This window comes from Leuresthes tenuis, unplaced genomic scaffold (genome assembly GCF_036924035.1).
Source record: "Leuresthes tenuis unplaced genomic scaffold, fLeuTen1.0.hap1 SCAF_10, whole genome shotgun sequence".
NCBI classification, from domain to species: Eukaryota; Metazoa; Chordata; class Actinopteri; order Atheriniformes; family Atherinopsidae; genus Leuresthes; species Leuresthes tenuis.
The window spans coordinates 2,310,454-2,332,096 of NW_027325364.1; the positions used below are offsets into that span (position 1 = coordinate 2,310,454).

Below are 21,643 nucleotides of genomic sequence, written 5' to 3' on the forward strand. Positions count from 1 at the left end.
ATTTTATAACCACAGCCTCATGTGACAGAATCACCGTGAAAGTAGCTTAAATACAGCTGGATTCAGCTGGATTAGATGGACCAGGATCCAACACCGTTAGACAGCATGTTCGCACAGTCAAACATCGTTCAGTTAACTCGATTCTGCTCCTGTGCATGTATACTGAGGACAGTGGTCCAGTTAAATGACCGAGTCAACCTGTAATCGTAGCTCGACTTCACTGTGCATGTTGTAAACGAAACAACCTGCAATAATGCAGAAAATCTATGTGTCCTGTCATGAAACCTCCTGCAGTCACTGTCCACACACCAACTTTATTCATCAAAAACAGCCTCAAATACTCCGAGGTTCTGCACCAGTCTCCTCTTCATCCTCCACAACAGCGGAGCCCTTCACCTGCCTCTCATCACCTTCATCCTCAACCCACGTCACTCCTCCACCTCTGAACGGCCACTCCGTGTCCGTCACAGCCTTCTCCACCTTCCCCATGAGGATCTCTGCAGGCAACGACTTCCAGATCCACTCAGTCCTCTCTGGCTGTGGTGCTGCTGCTGCTGTGGAGGTGACCTTCCTCTGCAGGGCAGGTTTCAGTTTAGACTCGACTGTCCAAGGTCTGCTACTGACCGTTTGTGTCACTGGAAGAAACAATGTTGAAATCAGAATAAAGCAAAAATCATTCATCAATTTAGCAGTATCAGATCAAATAAGCCAACAGTGAGAGAAAGAACAAATAACTCATTTACATTGATCAGTTTTATTCATGTTAAAACAAAGAGCAACAGTAAAAACAACATCTGCCCAAAGAGGAAGTAAACCAACTGTAGCTACTTATACGTTATTTGAGACAAAATAACACACTGTTCCCATTTTTTTCCCCACCAGCAATAATAAAAATATTTATTTTTGTGCAAGTTTCTTTGTACTCTGAGGAGAAAAGGAATATTACATCAGATTATGTGAAAGGCATAAACAACTGTGGTACAAAGGAGCCGAGTTAGGAGCCTTTTTTCTGCTCAAGTACAAGGACTGGACTGAAAATGAGGGAAAAAGCAGAAAAAGCTTCAGAAAGCTGGAGAACTATTGATCAGGACACTTTAAAGAGTACATGAAGGTCTGGCTGCTTGGGAGGAAACAGAAAGAAATGAGGGCTGGATCAACATGTGTGCTCAGAGAAGTATTTGTTTGCAGTTATCAGGAGCTTGGAGCAGATCGGATTTGTAGGCTCACAGGCAGATTCATGGAGGAGAGGGCTGTGGTTTCATTAGAAAACTGCCAAAAAACAAAGTTCATAAGAGAAGGAGGTAGCATCCAGGTCTGAAAAGGTGAAGCCAGGGCAGAACCTTACAATTACATTCTCCACAGTGACCAGCAGGGGGCAACACCTCCTGCTACAAACAGAAGGTCAATGCCAGTTTAAGAGAACTTTCCAATTTGTTCATCCTAGATGGAAGCAGGAGGTGAAGAAGACACCAGGAGAAATGAGCCAAACTAAACCTCTTTGCTTCAGAGTAGATGTGAGGTTTGATACAGCTGCAAAATATGTCCATCTTTTGATAGCTGTATGATAAAATATGTTTATGACTGTGTATATGAATTTAATTCAGTTTCAGAGTGTGGAAATGTGTCATTAGACTGCTACTGTAGGGGGGGCTGTTGCTATTTCAGGGGGTCGACTGGTGCAAAAACATTTAGGTAGGTGCCAAGTATCAGAGTAACATGCTATGATGGAGGTTCCACAGATAAAATGAGTCAATGCTGGTTTTATTTCAGCTTCTAACACATTTCAGAATGATCCTTCCATGATTAAAAAGTAAAAAGTGGAAATGAAGGAGGAGAGGACTCACCTGTGGGTGCAACAGAGCTACACTTGGACTCACAGCAGTCGCACACCGAGTCTGATCCAAACAGCTCCACCCATCTGAGGAACACAGTAAAGAGAGCTGATACTGTTCTAGAGCAACTTAGTGAGATTCTCTCACGACCCCAGAAAGACCGGAAGAACCAAAAGTATATTTTTTGTCCCACTAACTTTTTTATAATTCCTTAATATACGTTCATTTCCACATTTAAGACCTTCTGCCAACACTTAAAGCCGTTCTGACTCTGAGGAAACCAGGTGATGCAGAGTTCCAGCTGTTATTTTGTCCCATTCTTCCTTAAACAGGTCTTAAGGTGTGCAGCAGTGCGGGGGGGTGGTTGTATGTGTTGATTTTCAGCCTTTACTCATTCTGTCAACCCCATAAACAGACTAAACTGATCAGTTTTACATGTTATAACATTCCTAAAAGGCTTAAAATAACTTTTATAGCCACAAATTGGAAAAACTTGGGATAGTTTTCTGCAAAAAACAGTTATTTTGATGTTTTCTCTTACTTTTACTTCCTGTCAGACAGTCTGAACTCAACATGTTTCCTGTTCAGCTTCATTTAATCTGGTAACAAACATCATTTCTACACCTCAGACCTGCAGCATCCCATAAAGTCAGTGAACCTTTTCCCACTTTGTTTCCTTCTGCCAACACTTAAAGCCGTTCTGACTCTGAGGAAACCAGGTGATGCAGAGTTCCAGCTGTTATTTTGTCCCATTCCTCCTTAAACAGGTCTTAAGGTGTGCAGCAGTGCGGGGGGGTGGTTGTTTCTCTGCTGGGGACAGGTCAGGACTGCAGGCAGCCAGTCCAGCACCCGTACCTCTTCTTCCTCAGCCAGGCCTTTGGAATGTGGCAGAATGTGGTTTTCCATGGTCTGCTTGAACAATGCTGGGACGTCCCAGGAAAAGATGTGGCCTTGAAGGCAGCATATGTTGCTGTAAAATCTCAGTGAGCTTTTCTGCATTAATGCTGCCGTCACAGAAGTGGAAATGAGCTTTGCCCCCTGATCCAACCCCATACCATCACAGAGCCTGGCTGCAGGGACTGGCTGCTGACAGCAGGCTGGATGCTGCTTTTGCTCTTTGCTCCATTTCTTCCAACAAAGATGTGGAATACTGATGGGTCTGACCACAGCACACGTTTCCACCGTGTGACGGTCCATCCCAGACGCCTCCGAGCCCAGAGAAGTGGACAAGCTTAACATAAGGCTTTTTCCCTTATCCTTTACACTGAAACTCCTCCAGATTCCCTGAATGCTTTAATGATATTCTGCTCTGTAGAGGCAGAAATATGCAGATCCCTTCCAGTCTTTCTCTCAGGAACATTATTTAAAACACATTTGAGGACAAACTGGAGATCCTCAAATTTCTCCCCCATGTTTTTTTCCTTTTAAACATGGTGTGGGATTGAAATGCAGGAATAAATGCATTATCATCTCTTTTTCCCGTGAAAAACTCACCTTGTGAATTTTGTGTCGTAGTAGCAGGACTTAGCTGTTGCCGAGGAGACCAACCGTCCAACAGACACGGTGCAGTGCATGTAGAGCTGCTACAGAGGATTAAAGCCAGTATTTTCCATCAGTTAAATGTTTCAGTGTGAAAACAAATCATTCGGAGCCAAGAAAGTCGACCAGACCAGACAACTCCAAAGGATTTTGCTCACCTGACCGGTCATTCCTTTGAACAGGAAGGCGTCCACAGAAAATCTCACAGCATTGTTTTTGTGTGGAAAGAATCTGGAGCAGCTGCCCTCACTTTTAATCATGCATCTTTATCATCAGAAGGAGAGAAAAGCCGACCATGACAAACGCCAGTTTATGAAGATTTTCCTCTTACTCGAGTCAACGTAAGATGGTTATTACCCAGAATTCTTTACGACTGAAATCTGAGGCGTGGAGCTGTGGGACTTGTCAGGTGTCACAGAACACATGTGGACGTACAGTCTTTCCTCGTGGGACAAAGCCGGGATCTCTGCCTCAAAGTATACGGGCTCCCCGAGCATGTAGTGATCTGACAGAGAGAGCTCGTCCCACTGAGCTGAAAGACAAAAGGAAGCAGCTGCAACACTCATTCACAGTGTGTGTAATCAGAAGAAATCCCGCTTTCCCAGGATTAAAACAGGCATACATGCAGGTTTTACTTTGACAGTGGTTTTAAAATCAGATCAATTCAAATTTACAATGAATAGAACATTTAGACAGCAGGGGAGGGAAAACAGGCGGCTCTTAAGTCCATCTGAATCTGCGTTTAAACCACAAAAATAAAACTTTAAAGACGCGCTCGATGAGCCGAGACATTTAACAGCAAATACTCATGAAGGCCCGGTGACCTGAACGTCCTGCAGCCTGAGAAAACATGAACAGAGCGGCCTTCACGGACCGCACCTTCCCATGAATCCCCAAAGTGTGGCGCATTAGAGGGACTGAAGCAGAACCGGATCCGTTCTGCTGCCAGCTGTTCTCAGAGGGAATAAAAAAAATAGGAACCGGTTAATGAGGAATATTCGTACAGGTTTACCATTTCGTGGAGTCAAACTGAAGTTGGCTGCGTTCATTTGTCTGGAGACCTTCGGCGTGACCTTTGGTGTGACCTTTGGTGTGAGGTCAACAGTGTAAGAATAAAGGTACCTAAACAGTAAAAACACATTGTACACAGTTGCCATGAAGAACTTTACGCAGCAGCAGAAATGTCTGGATCCAATCTCACCTGTTAAAATAACATGCAACAGGTAGGCTGAAGGGTGCAGCTCGTCTGATTGGTCCTTTAGGAGTTGGTGGGTCATAACGCAGTATGTTAAAGTAGATCATCCGGTCAGAAATCATCTGTAAACAACCAATGAATTATCAGCTTATGGTGAGTCAGGAAAGGAGTTACATTCAAACGTCAGCTGAAGACGCAGCTGAAGTGAGGCTAACGTTTGCATACTCCATCTTACTCAAAACAGTCCTCCACAACTTCAAAATCTGATAAATATCCTGCCATGTTGCACAAAACTATCAGCAGCAAACTCTGTGTGAAGTTAGCCGACTGTCACAGAGCATGGAGTGAATAAACTGTGCTGCAGGGGGGCGTGTCGAGGACGTCATCTCAGTAGAGTGCCTGTGTAGAAAGCCCTCTATGAGCCCCCCGATAGCTGCCAATAACAGCAACACAGCAGCTATGAGCTAACGGAGCTATAGCACACGTTCATTCATTCATTCTTCTTAAAGTATTGGTGAAATAAAGACAGATAATGCCTTATTTAGAGGCTGCATCCTCTAAGCCCCGTTCACTCCGTTATATGAATATAGGGGATCTAGAGTGATCTAAATAGTGTCCAAACTGTTATCAGCGAGTAGATGAACGTATTTTATACCAGAAATAAGGTCCAGGTTTTTAAAAAACGAACTTCCCCTTTAAGATAACTCTGCAGTTAACCTTTCAGGAGATGGATTGCAGCAGGTTGACAGAGGACTCGGTGAACACTGGACCTTTAAACATGGCAGTGCAGAGCCTGCTCTGATTAACCAAAGGGACTCACCGCGCGTTTGGTTCCACACAAGCTGAGGTCATATTCAAAGTAAAGATACTCCTCTGAGGATGTGCTGACTGGACATGTCCCCAGTTTCAGATGAGAGTCAGCGCCTCCGGCGCCTAAAACCCCCCTCTCCACCTGCAGCTGCATCTTGTTGAGCTCGCATGAAGTCCTCACGGTGACACCGGAGCCTCCGGGGGGGCTGCTGCCGCCCCAAACCGGGATCAGTAGCTGCCGGACGGGCTCGAGTAGAGGCTCCTGCCCGGTGCTTCTGGCCGGAGAGAAGTACTCCTTCTCCACCGACAGCGCTGAGTCCACAAACATGGGGAGACTGAGGTGCTTCTGCAGCAGAGTGGGTGTCTCATCCCGATGAACTTTTCTCATCATCACCTGTGAGGTTTGATTTAAAGCCTTGGCCGACATCAGTGCGGCTCTGTGGGCGGCGGACAGGAGCAGAGCCAGCAGCAGGAGCGTCATACTCACACCTGTTTCAAACCCAAATCACACTCATAGTGCTGAAACTGCTGATGTTCTCCGTTGGTTGGGTCAAATTAAGAGCACCTGGTGCTGAGGAGGAAGCAACCAGACGCAGAGTAGCGCCCCTCACAGGCCGATGTGTGAACTGCAACCAACTCACGAGTCTTAATCACGAGTTTTAATCACCAATATACACAGAATATATCCGCGTAGAAATCGACAGTAAACAGTAAATACTATACTGTATTTCAGTTTTATAATATGTAAACATATTTGAATAAAAAACTTTTTCAAGTTCATCTACATTCTGCATTTATTTCAAGATTTTCCAAACATTTTACAATGTCTTTTGATACTTTTCCTTTATTTATCAGACCTTTATTATATTGAGCCACAGCTCTTTTTTTGTTTTCTTCCAAGCAGCCAGACTTTCCTGTAATGTTTTAAAGTGGTCTCTAGCAATAGTTCTCCAGCTTTCTGAAGGTCTTTCAGTTTTTCTTTGGACATTTTCTGCTTTTTCATTCATTTTCATTCCTCGAAGCTGACAATTTTCAGAAGAATGAGTGTCGTTGGCCAACTTGGCAAATCTCAGCATGGTGTGCAGTGTGTCCTTAAAACATTTGAGGAAACTGGACAAGTGGAGGACAAAAGAAGAAGTGTCAGGCCTAAAAAACTATCTCCAGCAGATGAACAGGATCTGAAAGTGATGTCCTTAAGAAAGAGGAAAAAATCCAGCTGTGACCTGACAGGACCTGAGAGATGCATCTGGACCTTCAGCTGATCCATCTACTGTTGGCCCAAGCCTCATCAGAAATGGTCTCCATGGAAGGGTGGCTGTCAAGAAGCCGTTCTTAAGGAAGGGAAACAGGGAGAAAAGGCTGAGCTGTGCCAAATGACACAAGAAGTGGACTGAAAATCAGTGGCAACAGGTCTTATGGAGGGATGAATCCTCCCCAGAGCCCGGACCTCAACATTATTGAAGCAGTGTGGGATCATCTGACAGAGAACGGAACAAAAGGCAGCCCACATCCAAAGAAGAGCTTTGGGATGTCCTTCAAGAAGCCTGGAGAACTATTCCTGAAGACTCCTTAAAGAAATGACAGAAAGCTTGTCTCAGAGGGTTCAGGCTGTGTTGGAGAATAAAGGAGCTCAGAGCAGAGATTCACTTTAAAGCTGCTGAGAACTGAGAAAAAACTCTGTTTCTGCCTCAGATTCTGGATTTATATTCATGTTTCAACATGTTTCAGTAAATCTCTGCAGCTGTTTCCTGTTTTTATGGCAGCTTATAAAGAAATGAGGACTGGATTAAAACTGAAGCACAGTTCTGTACTTAAATTATAAAGATTATTCCCACCGATTGCTGCTTTCATTAAAGAAAACGAAGATATTCTGAAAATAATCAACATTAACCTGATATCGTTTGTGATTTTGTTTTTAAAACAAATCCAGAGTAAAACGATCTTTTCTGTGGTCTCTATATTCAGAAAATTCCCTTAATCTTTAGAAGGTCTCAAATCAAACAAAGCAAACTTGATTTTATGTTGCACATAATCTGTTATTTATTGTGATTTATCGGATTATTCAAAGACCCTCATACACTGTTGTTAGGTGCAAACTTCACATTAAGCGATGTTCTTTACGCAGATTATTAAAACACAAAAGTAGAATTCCAGCCTTTTCATGCATTCATCCAACATAAAACTTTTATTCAAATCTTTGTCATGAGTAAAAAATCCTGTTTGACTTGATTATCTTTCTCTGGACTGTTGATGCTTCAGCATTAATGGATTATTCCTTCATAAAGATTCAAATAAATTCACGATAATTGAAGGTTTTATGGCCAGTCAACATTGCTGAAACTGAAAGAGCGCATGAAACAACATTTCTGGGTGATTACAGAGAATAAACTCAGCTGAAAGCTGGATGTTGCATAAATTAAGCACAAATGGTCCAAATCTGTTGATGTTCTTTATAAAATGTGTGTATTTACTGTTCTATATGACATATATGTGGGGGTAATTCATCATAAATTAACTTAAAAATGTTAAATCAAGCTTGTCATCATGAGTCTCCTGATAGATTCTGCATCCTGTACGTTTTAGATCCTAACAACTGACAGATTTTGCGTGTCTAAAAATCATAAAAGCTGTGGTTTTTGTCAGGAAAAACAGCCTTTCTGTTTGTATCCAAAAGGTTTTTATATTAAGAAATAAAGATGAACGTTGTAAGAGGCTCGTTTGTGTTCGATAGATGTAAAGTTAGAACGTGTTTGGGGAGGTTAAACTATGGAAAGAGGCTCAATGATGAGCTAAAATAACTTACAAATCTGAAATAATTTAGCATTTCAGCACAGATTGATAAATATGTGCAAACAGGGAGGGTTTTAAGGGGCTGCAGATTGTAACTTCATCTTAGTCTTGCAGATTTTCTGTGTAACTCTTTGTTTGCTCAGGATAAGAAAGGCATAAATAAGCTTCAACCTATTCCTGTTTCAGTTATTTCCTGTGATGGCATCTAAAGTGAAAGCTGATCATTAAGATTTATGCATGAACTAAAATAAATGTTAATGTAGAATATATAGTGTTCTAAAACGTTCCTTGAAATAAAATCTACTTTCATTGCCGGAATAATTCAGTGCATACCTGGACTGACACGATGTTTTAGTTCCACTGCTTTGTCTTGGGGATATTTTACAGATTACAGCTGATTTTAACACCAACCAAGCAGCAAAATGAACATTCAGCCTTCAGCCTGGAGGTCAGATCGGTAAAACATTATCCACCACATCCTCCAACCCCGATCGCATGCTTACAACTGAAAGCATCTCATCTCATTTGCTCATTTATTGGGGCTCACTTGGATTAAACTGAAGGAAAACCCTTGTGATCGGGAGTCTTGCTTTCAGATTAGTGCACAGTAACTTAATGGCAGTCTGGAACAGCATCACTGCATTAGCTGGAAGAAAACATCTGTGTCACAATGCTTTAATGCTCTGTCTTTACCAAGCTGAGTGCACAGTGAGCAGGGTTAGCAATGCTGCAGTCCAGTAGGGGGGGGCAGGCGTCGCAGCTCTGTTGCATAGGTGTGTGTTGCAGCACTCATTGGTGAAGGTGAAGTTGAGGCCCATGGTGTATTTTTCCCCTGTGATCCCGCACAAGGCAGGCAGGACACAGCTCTTCTCATACAGCACCACACGGAAGTCTCCTGAAAGTTCACGAGAAACATCAGTTGCATAGCGGACACCACACACACTGACACCCCCCCGGGAGTGTGACAGCAGCCCGTCTCAGTTCTGTTTCTCACTTTTGGTTCATTTAAATTTTGCTCGGCAGCTCGAGGCATGCTCACCTTTCTGGCCCACGGCTCGGCTGGACAGGCAGAGCTGCCCAGGTGGACACTTGAGAGGGTATCTGATGCAGTCCAGAGGTGAGATGGCGGGGAACACACAGGTGTAACAGAAGAGGGGAACTGAAGGACAGGCAGGCTGATTAAAACCCTCAAAATGGCTTTAAACAGAATGATGAGTGAGGAAATAATGACCTAAAATGTGATGAAGATTAGAAAACCTGAACCTGAGGCCGACCAATAAGAAAGGCCTAAAAAATGGGAGATTGTACCATTTTTCATTGCCGGATGTTTTGTAAAAGGAAGTATTCTGAGAAGATTATGCAAACTTGTAACCTACAACTTGTAAATACTTTTTTATTGTAACTTCTAAACCTAACTAACTGTATTAACTGTTGCTGGATGGTAAAGAGTCGGACGAGAGTCGGGCGAGAGTCGGGCGAGAGATGGACGAGAGTCGGGCGGGAGTCGGGCGAGAGTCGGGCGAGAGTCGGGCGAGAGTCGGACGGGAGTCGGGCGGGAGTCGGGCGGGAGTCGGGCGAGAGTCGGGCGGGAGTCGGGCGAGAGTCGGGCGAGAGTCGGGCGGGAGTCGGGCGAGAGATGGACGAGAGTCGGGCGGGAGTCGGACGAGAGTCGGACGAGAGATGGACGAGAGATGGACGAGAGTCGGGCGGGAGTCGGACGAGAGTCGGACGAGAGTCGGGCGGGAGTCGGGCGGGAGTCGGACGGGAGTCGGGCGGGAGTCGGGCGAGAGATGGACGAGAGTCGGGCGGGAGTCGGACGAGAGATGGACGAGAGATGGACGAGAGTCAGGCGGGAGTCGGACGAGAGATGGACGAGAGTCGGGCGGGAGTCGGACGAGAGATGGACGAGAGATGGACGAGAGTCAGGCGGGAGTCGGACGAGAGATGGACGAGAGTCGGGCGGGAGTCGGACGAGAGATGGACGAGAGATGGACGAGAGTCGGGCGGGAGTCGGACGAGAGATGGACGAGAGATGGACGAGAGTCGGGCGGGAGTCGGACGAGAGTCGGACGGGAGTCGGGCGGGAGTCGGACGAGAGTCGGACGGGAGTCGGACGAGAGATGGACGAGAGATGGACGAGAGTCGGACGGGAGTCGGACGAGAGTCGGACGAGAGATGGACGAGAGATGGACGAGAGATGGACGAGAGATGGACGAGAGTCGGACGAGAGTCGGGCGGGAGTCGGACGAGAGATGGACGAGAGTCGGGCGGGAGTCGGGCGAGAGTCGGGCGGGAGTCGGGCGGGAGTCGGACGAGAGATGGACGAGAGATGGACGAGAGATGGACGAGAGATGGACGAGAGTCGGGCGAGAGTCGGACGAGAGATGGACGAGAGATGGACGAGAGTCGGGCGGGAGTCGGGCGGGAGTCGGGCGAGAGATGGACGAGAGTCGGGCGGGAGTCGGACGAGAGATGGACGAGAGATGGACGAGAGTCGGGCGGGAGTCGGGCGGGAGTCGGGCGCTCCGTGGCGTGATGTCACAGAACGACCTTCTTGCAAGCCTTTCAGAACATCTAACAGCATCATATTTGTGAGAGTGTGATGTAAAACATGCATGTTGCCTTTATCAAAGAATAATGTCAGCTTGTACATATTTTGTAGCCCAGAAATAGAGGCCATTCAGATTTTTTTGTGCCTTCATTGCAAAGCTACGTTTGACACATTCTGGCCACATCAGCACTCCTTCATCAGTATATTTTACTCTCTATATTCAGAAGTATTTATCTACACTACTTGCTATTTGCTGCTATGTTAACTATGACTTCTTACTCTGCTTCAGCAGCAAAACCCCGCAGCGAATCCTTGTTCGCACACGGCAACAAAGGAACTTCTGACTCTGAGCTACGGACCAACATCGGTTTCACTGCAAACAAAATGTTTTCTGTTCCGTTTGATTTCTTTCTACCCATTGTTCTTATTTCTAAGCCAAAATGGCAAATATTCACCCGTCTCTGTGTCTTGCATAACAATCACGTCATTATCTTTGGGTTTGGGACTGATGACCACCTGAGATTAAAGAAAACTGAGGAGAAGTTTGAACAGCTTCTAATATTTAACAGGCCATCGAAAAAATGACTCATTTGTTTGAAACAAGTGGTTTAACATCAACTATTACCAATAAACTCTGCCAATAAATGCTTTAGACACTCGTGCACACAAGCAGACACGCATTTTGCTCACTTACCCACGGCTGGCAGTAGACACAGGAGAAGCACAGGATAAAGAAGCTTCGCCATAACTGTCCGTTTCTGTCTCACAGGGAGAAAATCTGCTCCGTTCTTTGGCTCTTAAGGTTGACTTTTTATGCTTACCAGAGCCAGTCGGCTGTTTTCATTCTGAGTGCACAGAACCAGCAGAGGTCTCTGTCTTTGCAACTTAAAATCTGCTGCAAATTCTTCATCCAGTTGTCCTCCTCCGCCGGCCTATCTGCAGAGATCTGAAGGTAAATCTCTACTGGTCTCCCTTGATATTCTGTTAATTACATCCAAGGATCTCCACACCCCAGTGCATATGATTGAATTAGGCTGCCAGCGTCCTGGTCTTAGCCGTGACTTTGCACAACTAACAGCTCTCACTATCCTGTAAAGAATATCTCCACTCAAAATTAAGAGAGTCAACATGGCTTTGTTTGGACCTTATACCCAGTTTAGATCAAAATCTGTGAAGATACGGTCACATTTGCCTTTTTCTTTTTGTAAAGAATGATATCACAAGTGTTGCCTGTACTGAGATGTCCTAAAAATGGGGCAGGTTTATTAAATCATGCCTTATTTCCTAATGAAAGACGTTGAGTTAGGTGGGAGGGCTGTCAAGTGACCTACAGTCCCATGACTCACTGAGCAGGAGCCAAGAACAGTGCCACTGTTGATGGAAAACATGGTAAATTCACAGATTTTAAAGATGCTTCTCTATAAAAAAGGCACTTTGTGAATACACAGTGAAAAAAAACACAAATAATTAAGATTTCTGAGTAAAAATTAAGATTAATAAACTGTATAATCTGGTTAAGGAAGATAAACACATCATTCAGCCTCTGGGCCTCTCTGTTTAACCGCAGTTTCTGTGTTTCATGCATATAGAAGATGATTGTTTCTACCGTGGTCTTATCTCAATGAGATGGACGTGATAAACTCACGTCTGTTAACCCCCATAGTATAAGTTGGCTGTGTTTTGTACAGAAAACACTATATATGAGACTATCAGAAAGCAGGGGCATTAATCTGCTGCAAAACAACCTGGACCAGAACGCTAGAAACAGGGATTTTATCCACATAATGCGTCCTGTTGAAGCTGCCTCCACACAGGGCACCAAATCTGCTCAATTTAAAACTACCTGAGGAAGTCCAGATATTAACTGGACTTCCTCCAACAAAAATGATGTGAGAGGCTGAGGCAGCATCAAGGTGAAAGGCAGGGTTTACCTTATTTACTTTGCCATCGATTCATCTGACCAGTAATCAATAACGCTGTTCAAAAGTCTTGAGCCACCGCTCATTTCTTTGTTTTCTTCCAAGCAGCCAGACTTTCCTGTAATGTTTTAAAGTGGTTTCGAGCAATAGTTCTCCAGCTTTCTGAAGGTCTTTCAGTTTTTCTTTGGACATTTTCTGCTTTTTCACTCATTTTCATTCCTTGAAGCTGACAATTTTCATAAGAATGAGTGTCGTTGGCCAACTTGGCAAATCTCAGCATGGTGTGCAGTGTGTCCTTAAAACATTTGAGGAAACTGGACAAGTGGAGGACAAAAGAAGAAGTGTCAGGCCTAAAAAACTATCTACAGCAGATGAACAGGATCTGAAAGTGATGTCCTTAAGAAAGAGGAAAAAATCCAGCAAAGACCTGACAGGACCTGAGAGATGCATCTGGACCTTCAGCTGATCCATCTACTGTTGGCCCAAGCCTCATCAGAAATGGTCTCCATGGAAGGGTGGCTGTCAAGAAGCCGTTCTTAAGGAAGGGAAACAGGGAGAAAAGGCTGAGCTGTGCCAAATGACACAAGAAGTGGACTGAAAATCAGTGGCAACAGGTCTTATGGAGGGATGAATCCTCCCCAGAGCCCGGACCTCAACATTATTGAAGCAGTGTGGGATCATCTGACAGAGAACGGAACAAAAGGCAGCCCACATCCAAAGAAGAGCTTTGGGATGTCCTTCAAGAAGCCTGGAGAACTATTCCTGAAGACTCCTTAAAGAAATGACAGAAAGCTCGTCTCAGAGGGTTCAGGCTGTGTTGGAGAATAAAGGAGCTCAGACCAGATAAACCCTGTTTTTATACTGTTTTTCTATATATGTTTGCACGTTTCAATAAATCCCTGCAGCTGTTTCCTGTTTTACTGGAATTATATAAAGAAATGATGGGATGTCCCATCGATGCTCCAGACCTGCACAGTGCTGTCTTGAGCACAGAAAGCCTCAGATCAGCTGAAACTCTCAGTATTTAAGTCCAGGTTGAAGAAACATCTATTTTCAGCTGCTTTTGAATAAGCTTGAGTTTCAAAACGGAATCATATTTTAACTCCTGATTTTATCTTTCATATATATAATTTCTTTCTGATTTGATCTATTGTCCTTCTTTCTTTCTTTTGTTTAAATTTTAAATCATGCTTTTTATTTTTCTTTATTTCTTCTGTAAAGCACTTTGAATCACCTTGTTGTTGAATTGTGCTATAAAAATAAACTTGCCTTGCCTTGTACATAAAATAGCCAACATGCTTCCCATTAATCGTGGTTATTCACAAGCCAATGAGTGACGTATTTGTGGCTAAAATCAGTTTTTGTGTGCAGCCAAGTCTAATTTTCTTAATATCCACGATGATGTTTACCAGCAACAAATGATCAGAAATCTGGATCAGGTGTCTTAGTGCCACAGGAATCTGGTTTGTGTCGGCAGATAATGGTTTTACAAACCCAGGATCAGACTTTATTCAGGTTTTACATCAGCGATCCATAACCAGGATGCACCTTGAGGATCTCGCCTGGTGTTTTAAAGCTTTTAAATTATTTCATGCCTCCTTTGAGCCCAGAAAAAAAGAAAAGGAAAAAGAAAGACTGTATATCACATGGGAACATTGTAAGGTCAGTTTCTGATCTTGGTCTCGCCCGCTCCAATTCAACCTGAAGGATTCGGTTGCAGGATGAAGTTTTAAAACTGAAAAATGAAGTTCTTCATCACCAAAATGAGGAAACCTCGTTTTTATGGACTTTGCTTTATATCTGGGGGGATAACTTGTGCACAAAATGTGAATTACAGCCCAAACAAAAAACCAGTATGTGAATATGCTTGCAAACAAATGATGGTCTGAACATGTTCTCACCACACATTAAGCTATCATGCTGCAGCTCGACTGAGCTCAAAGCAGAGGCATTTGGCTTCAGCCCGTCCCCTGCTGGAGGAAAGAAGGCACGGCTCGCTTGTCGACCAGCTGGCGCCTCATGCGGACCACGCCTGCATCTACCTGAGCTGCTGCTGCCTTGCCATGCAGGTCGTCCAGCAGCTGCAGACAGGCGTGCTGCAGCCTCTGCTGCTCCCCCTCAGAGGAGCTCAGACACCTCCTCAGCTCTGCACTGCCCTGAGACACACACAGGAAGCACATTTCAGCCTGTTGTTTTGGGTGTGCGAGACAGCAGCAAGATGAGGGGTGAGTGTTAAACCACCAAGAGCTTTTTTAAAAGGTGTGAACATCTGCCATCATATGAAAATCTGAAGACTGTGAAGTGTGATGCATCTGTCCCTATTTTCAGACCGAGATTGGACCGTAAAATTGACCGTATATAGTAAAAGGATAAACCTGTGCTCCAAATCTTGTTTATGTAATGTTTTTCCCTTTATATATATATATATATATATATATATATATATATATATATATATATATTTAAATATATCAGGGCTGTCATAGTTAACGCGTTAATCGCGATGCGATTAATTATGCATAATTTCTTGATCGCGATTAATCGCGGTCTTAGTAATTGGCTTAATAAATAGGAGAAACGTTACTAAGAGTTCAGAGTTCTGAATATTATGTGTCTAATGACTGCAGTTTTTCATTAATTTAACTGTCATTAGGCCCTGTTCTGTTTGTCAGCTACTTCCTCTTCAGATTTAAGACCACATTGTTGTGGCATTTTATGTGCTGTGTTTTTTAAATAGACACGTCAAGTGGGTCTGTAATGCACTTTTCTATTTGAAAGAAGAAATAAAAGATAAAAGACATTTTTTCTTTGTGTTTATTTGATTCTAACGCTATATTTTTAATATAGAGATTAATTGTGAGTTAACTATGGGAAAATGTGATTAATCGCGATTAAAAATTAATCGTTTGACAGCCGTAATACATGTATATATATAGATATATCTATATATACAAGTGTGTGTGTATGTATGAATGAACACAGGCTCCCTGCACATTTTAGAACTGATTTTAAGAATTTACTGATAAAGCTCATACGTATCTGGCCCCTAGCTATATTTCAGAAATGCTGACCCTGTATGAGACAGAATGGTTGAGGGCGCCTCTAAAGTCGATCCTCAACTTTAGAGGCGCCCTCAACCCACCAATAAGGATGCAATTTGTTGCTGCATTGTGGGTCACCACTTTAGACGGTTGCCATCTCTGACTCGGCCTCTAAATGTCAGTAATTGTCACACAGTGTTCCGTGAAATGTGAAGTGCCACGAAGGTATGAAAGATGAGTTTAAGTTATACCGGCAACAATTAAAAGTGAATGGTGAGATAGCAGGAATTCATCTGGTTACAGCCTGCAACTTAACCACTAGATGTCACAAAATCATACACACTGGACTTTAATAATCTTATAAAGCTGATATATCAGTGATCTGCATGAGGCCCAAAATGCAGTTAATGCTGTTTAAAGTTCATTTTGCTCTATGGTGAGAAAAAACACAGCTGAGTTCCCTTCCAACACGAACGTATTAAAACGTAGAGATAAACATTTTGTAATCAGGAGTCACCTGAATGAGACGGGCAGCTTCAGGCAGCTGTGTCCCCGGGTGTCTGTGGTACACCTGCACCAGAGGCCTGTTGAGCTTCTCTCTGGACAGCATGTCCCCGCTGTACTCCGGGCCCTGGAAGAACATCAACCCGTTACTCACATGGTCACTCAGCCTCTCTGGCAGGGTCTGGCGTGCACTCTGACCTGTGCTCTGTCATGGCTGTGACGAATGTAGTCGATCTCCCTCTGCTTGCGGAACATGGCCTGCCTGGTGGCTGCGGACATCACAGTCAGGCTTTGCTACAAAAGTCCCAATGAAATAAATGTCACGTTTGCATTTTACCTACATCCAGCAGCAGCTTTGGACGGCATGCAAAGATCTTTACCACAGTGTGTCGGTATCTACCTGCAGACTGACAGTCTCTGCTATTTTCTTGACCAGACCGTCGTTGACGGTGCGGTGAGCAGCGTTCTGCCTGCTGATGGCGCCGCTCAGCTTGTGTCTGATGGTTTCTCTCAGCAGCTGCGACCGGCTGACAGTCAAAGAGGAGGACTCTAAAAGCCGTTTGCACTCTGCGAAAAAACACGAGAGAACGGGGAGGTTTCAACAAGTGGTGTTATAATTGGCTTTATTCTTAGACATTATAAGTTCATATTCTGTATTTTCCTAAATAACCTGTTCCTAGCTGGTACTTTTCCCACTCTGCTGCACAACAGATGACCTTAAAATGGTCCAAGACCTTAGAATGACATAAACAACTGGGTCAGACAAAATATCTCTATTGGAGCAGATAGGTCTGGTACATTAGATCCGAGCCTAAAACAGTTTATCACATCCAAAGAACACAACAAGGACAGCGGCTGGCCTGATCAGGCCACTAAAAACTGGCCAATTATACTCTGACAAGTGTGAATACAACCTCTGTGAGATAAAGCTGAATATAAATATGAAATGTTTCCGGATATCGGGGCTCGGCCTGACGGATTTCCTGCGGGAGCTCTGTCATTTCGAGTCCAGCTGCAATATACTTCCATGTGACCACTAATAAATACTTTCTTTAATAAACGATTTCTCCAGCTTGTTCTTGGGCTTCCAATGAAAAAATCGGGCTAACTGCAAGTGTAACTCAGACTCCTGACTCCCACATCTGTAGAAGTCAAACAGCTCTCATCATGGCTGCTGCTTAGACTGGACCCACAGAGGAAATATTCAGCTTTATTCACTGTATCTTATGGGTGGGAAGTGAGAACTATTGCTTTATATTTTACTCTTAGTAGCAATTTTTTATCCCCAATATATAATTTCCATAACTTTAGAAAGCAGTTAACTAATAATTTGTTTCATCCCAGGTAAAAAAATTGTCTTTATCCCAGTTCAGGCACTCAGAAAACAAGCTTTGGTTACAAAACACCCAATAAAGTTCTTAAGATTCCTGAAAACTTCAAACAAAATAAGGAATGGAGTGACAGTGAAGCCCAGGAGTGATGGAACGGACATATGAATCAGCACCAAATTATGGCAACACTTTGAACTGGTGCATGCTAGCTGGCTGTGTCACGGTTCGGATAGGTAGGACCCAGATGCAGCTCTTCCAAACGTAACAAGGTTTATTAACAAAAACAGGGAGCAAAAACAAAAAAACAAGGCCAAATAACATAAAGCGCGGCAGAGCCGGATCAAAAATACTTAACTATGAAACAAAAACGAGACTATGAATAAGCAAAGGAACACAAAACAAGACTGAGAACGGCAAACCGAGACTTATCTGTGTGGCAAGGCATAAAGTGAGGTAAGGATTCTGCAGTGACTGAAAGGAAACCAGAAGACTAAATACTGTGGAGGGAGTGATCAGTGAATGAGGTGCAGCTGTGAACAATGAGCCAGGTGACAGGGGAAAAACAGGACTAGAACATAACTGAAACCATGATTAAACAAACTGTGACAGATAAAACATAGACTGAAAGAGCAGACTGTGACAGGCTGATACTTTGACTTTCCTGCAGCCAGTTAAACAGGCGACTTCCAAACAGAAGGCACTTCAAAAGAAATCATTAATAACTCAAGTACTGTTCAAAGAATTTAGTGGGTGGTTCTCTGAGATGAGTTTGCTGCGTTCGCTGTGCATGATGTATGCTCTCTCAGTGATGAGGTTATGAAGTGCAACTTGTGATCAAATTCATTTTTGGATGGCAGCCCGAACAAGGAGAAAAGAGCCATGAATTCACAGTTTAAAAGCGACCGCTCTCCTGTACTTTTGGGGCGTTTTGTTCAAAGCATGTCAGACATTTCTTAAAAACCGCAGAAAACTTTGTCAAGTTGTGAAAAAGTGACAGAATATTTCTCTAAATATAACAAAGGCCTTCAGTTTCAGTAATAATCATGTGAGGTTCATTAAAATTTACCTTCTCCTGAACTACTGACTTCCCCATCCGTCGTGCTGCAGAGCTAATCCTGCTAATACACCACACCGAGAAGCTGAATAACCTTAGCACTTAGCTCAAAGTGTCGCTGTGCAGAGGTACGTGCACAGAGAACATTAAAGTGCACATGAAAGTGCTGCGGTATGCTTAACATCATTACTGCCATGTTCATTTTGGAGCCACTATTTCAGAACCGTCACTAAACTGATAAACACGTGACTGAATTAGCCTTTGAATTAGCCTTCATCGGTGCTCTTTCTCACTGATACAGCTCAGCAAACAGTGAAGCTCATTCTTGTGCTGCTTGTGTGGTTTCTCCGACATGGTTGCTGATGATCCTGAGGGTACCTGGGGTAAAGGGGCTAATGGGATCCGTTTTGTTGACGGTCTGAGCTACGCTGTCGTGCCGTCCTGCAGAACCTCTGTGAGGCAGCAGCTCCAGCACTCGAGCCCTCTCACCGGCACAGTCCTGCAGCCTCCTGCTGCTCTCACTCAGAGCCTGGAGGACACAGCAAAACAGGAAACTGACAGTTTTACATGTCAAAGAGGGTTTTTTTGTTGTGGTTTTAACTGATGGAGTTCCAAGGGATTTGTACTCGTTAGGGCTGTAGCGATACACTAATCTCACGATACGATACGATATGACACGATACAATACGATACGATATGACACGATACGATACGATACGTGGCATTCAGCCAACGATTCGATACAATTTTATACGATTCGATTTGATTTAACACACATCATTTTCTGAAAGATTTTAAAGGGACACTGTGATTTGACATGAATCGTCTGGTGGTCCGACCTTTGAACCGGAAGGACAACGCCAGACAAACGGAAACATGTCTTCAGCGTACGCAGACTCATGTTTATGTTGTGAATATTACATCATCAACCTGCTTGTTTTACTTGCTAAATACCATAAACACAAATCCAAATTCTCTGATCACAAACCATTTTTTTTCATTTTTGAGAAGGAGCTCAAACATTACAACATTCCTACATTTTATAAACAGAAAAGCCATCAAAACCACTGATCTATGCACTTTATATAACATTTTTATGAACTAATTTATCACTATTTTGTATAATGTGACCCCCCCTCTGGCATTGTTTTGTATTATGTTAAAGTTTTGTGTTTTCACTAATTGTAACGTCTGACTTTTCAATAAAGTTTGCTTAAATAAATAAAATTAAAATATATATTTTTAATCGATACTCGCGGGTGAAAAATCGATACTTCATCGGGTAATAAAATATCGATATATATCGCGGTATCGATAAAACTCTTGTGGGGTCATTCACACTGAGAATTATTGAGTCATTTGGCTCATCATCTTGGGGTAGTTATCATAAACTGGAATTTATTGTGACCTCTGTAACTTGCTAATTTCACTTGTTATTATCCAGCAAAAATAAATATAAAGTAGCAGTAACAGAGAGGTTAATGATGCATTTAGTCGTTGTTTCTCCTCACTCTTCCATCCATTCAGGGCAGGCTGGTAGGGGTCAGGGTGGGGGTGCAGAAAAACAAGGTGAGAACAGAGCAGTAATGCCATGAATCACCTGTAGCTGGGTCAGTGTGCTTCTCAACACTCCCTCCAGATCCCGTTTCAACTCGACCAGCTCTTTTCTCTCCCACAGCAACAAGCAATCAGCACCATCTCTCCCCTGCAAAAGGCCACGCATGCAATATTTAGCCTTCCTGGAAGGAGGGGATCTCGGTTTGATGTTAATGTTGGACCATTTTGTGGCAGAGGACGTCCCGGTGCTTTAGTCTCACCGTCTCAGCCGTGGCTGGCCTTCTGCTCCGGTCCTCCGAGCTCCTCCTGTTGACGGTCAGGTTGGTCGTGATGCTGCGCAGCGTCCTCTCCAGGTGACTCCGCTCCCTCTCCAGCTTGGTGCCCTCCTCGGTGACCCTGCCGGCCTGCCTGCGCAGCTGCCCCTCAACCTCCCGCACCCTCCGCATGTAATCAGCGGCCACAGCAGAGCTGGCTGCAGCGCAATGCTCACGCAGGCTGGCAGGCGGGAATGGGAGCGCAGATGTCCTCCGGGAGCCTGAAGGGAACTTTAAGGGAAACGTTTAAATATATTTTTTTTACCTTCATTTCAAAGTGAAATGACAAAATAAAGGGCAGGGATGGAATAAGATTCAAACGCATTTGTGGACAAACTGGAGATCCTCTGTTACGCGTCTTTACAATATGTCAACATTTTGAGGTCATTTTGAGGGCACCTGGTTCCTGTCCCCTGAAAGAGCCCCAAACCCAAGGCTGGGAACTCCTGCCCTACAGCACATTACAAAGCTGACATGAAAATAAAAAGTGGGCTTCATCTGGCATTCTTTTCAGTGTGAAGTGATCGTAACTAACCGCACGGAACGCTTTTTCTCACCCCGGCTCCTGTAGTTTGGGGCCTCGCCGTCTTATTTTTACAGATGGAGTCGCGTCTCTGTCCGGCTTCCTCTGCTGTATTTCTGTATTCGTCTGTTTCTGCGGGGCCGTTTGTGCGCTTTGGGGTGAAACTCACGCTCTGGGGCCGGCTGCAAGCCGCGGAGCGACCGGCCCGAGTCTGCCGGACCAGGTTCTCCGCCCGCCGGATGGACCGGGCCGTCCCTTCGCGCCAAGACTGCGGTCCGATGGTAACAGAGCCGAGAGGAACCGGCATCATGTTACCTACGAACAGAATCCCTTTTAACAGCTTTAAATGATATAGTCGCGTTTTGTAACCACTGAGAAGCATCCAGGGGATAATTCTGTGTAAAGTATCGTCTCCATAGCAACACGTGGGGTAACCAGAAACTCAAAGCTGATCGGTGATTGGACAGCACCCATTCAGCTCGGTCTCTCTCCCTCTCCTCCATATGTGAACGTGCTGCCTGGCTCACAACAAGGAAATCAACAGTTTGAACCGTCAAGACCAAAATAAATATTTTGCATATAAATATAAACTGAAAATATCAGTTTAAACCGTCTTCAACGGGTGTGATTATAGGCAGTGTAGTGAGAGAAGTGGCATAAGGGTTCAGTAAAAAGAGGGCAAC

The 21,643-nt window shown here is 44.0% G+C and overlaps 2 protein-coding genes across 2 annotated transcripts; both read right to left on the minus strand.

Moving 5' to 3' along the window:
- Window positions 1-329: 329 nt before the first annotated feature.
- zp3d.2 (zona pellucida glycoprotein 3d tandem duplicate 2) lies at window positions 330-5,857 on the minus strand. The gene is made up of 9 exons (XM_072393390.1): window positions 5,387-5,857; window positions 4,573-4,688; window positions 4,376-4,493; window positions 4,251-4,320; window positions 3,729-3,903; window positions 3,530-3,635; window positions 3,327-3,415; window positions 1,845-1,918; window positions 330-635 (listed from the first exon to the last, which is right to left on the minus strand). Exons 1-9 carry the CDS (start codon window positions 5,855-5,857, stop codon window positions 334-336), a joined length of 1,521 nt encoding a protein of 506 aa, XP_072249491.1. The 3' UTR covers window positions 330-333.
- An 8,556-nt stretch (window positions 5,858-14,413) lies between these two features.
- Window positions 14,414-21,270, minus strand: tektl1 (tektin like 1). Its single transcript, XM_072393391.1, has 8 exons — window positions 20,995-21,270; window positions 20,384-20,668; window positions 20,167-20,271; window positions 18,945-19,095; window positions 16,582-16,748; window positions 16,380-16,475; window positions 16,195-16,308; window positions 14,414-14,792 (listed from the first exon to the last, which is right to left on the minus strand). The coding sequence occupies exons 1-8, from the start codon at window positions 21,268-21,270 to the stop codon at window positions 14,595-14,597; spliced, it is 1,392 nt and encodes a 463-aa protein (XP_072249492.1). The 3' UTR covers window positions 14,414-14,594.
- Window positions 21,271-21,643: the final 373 nt, after the last annotated feature.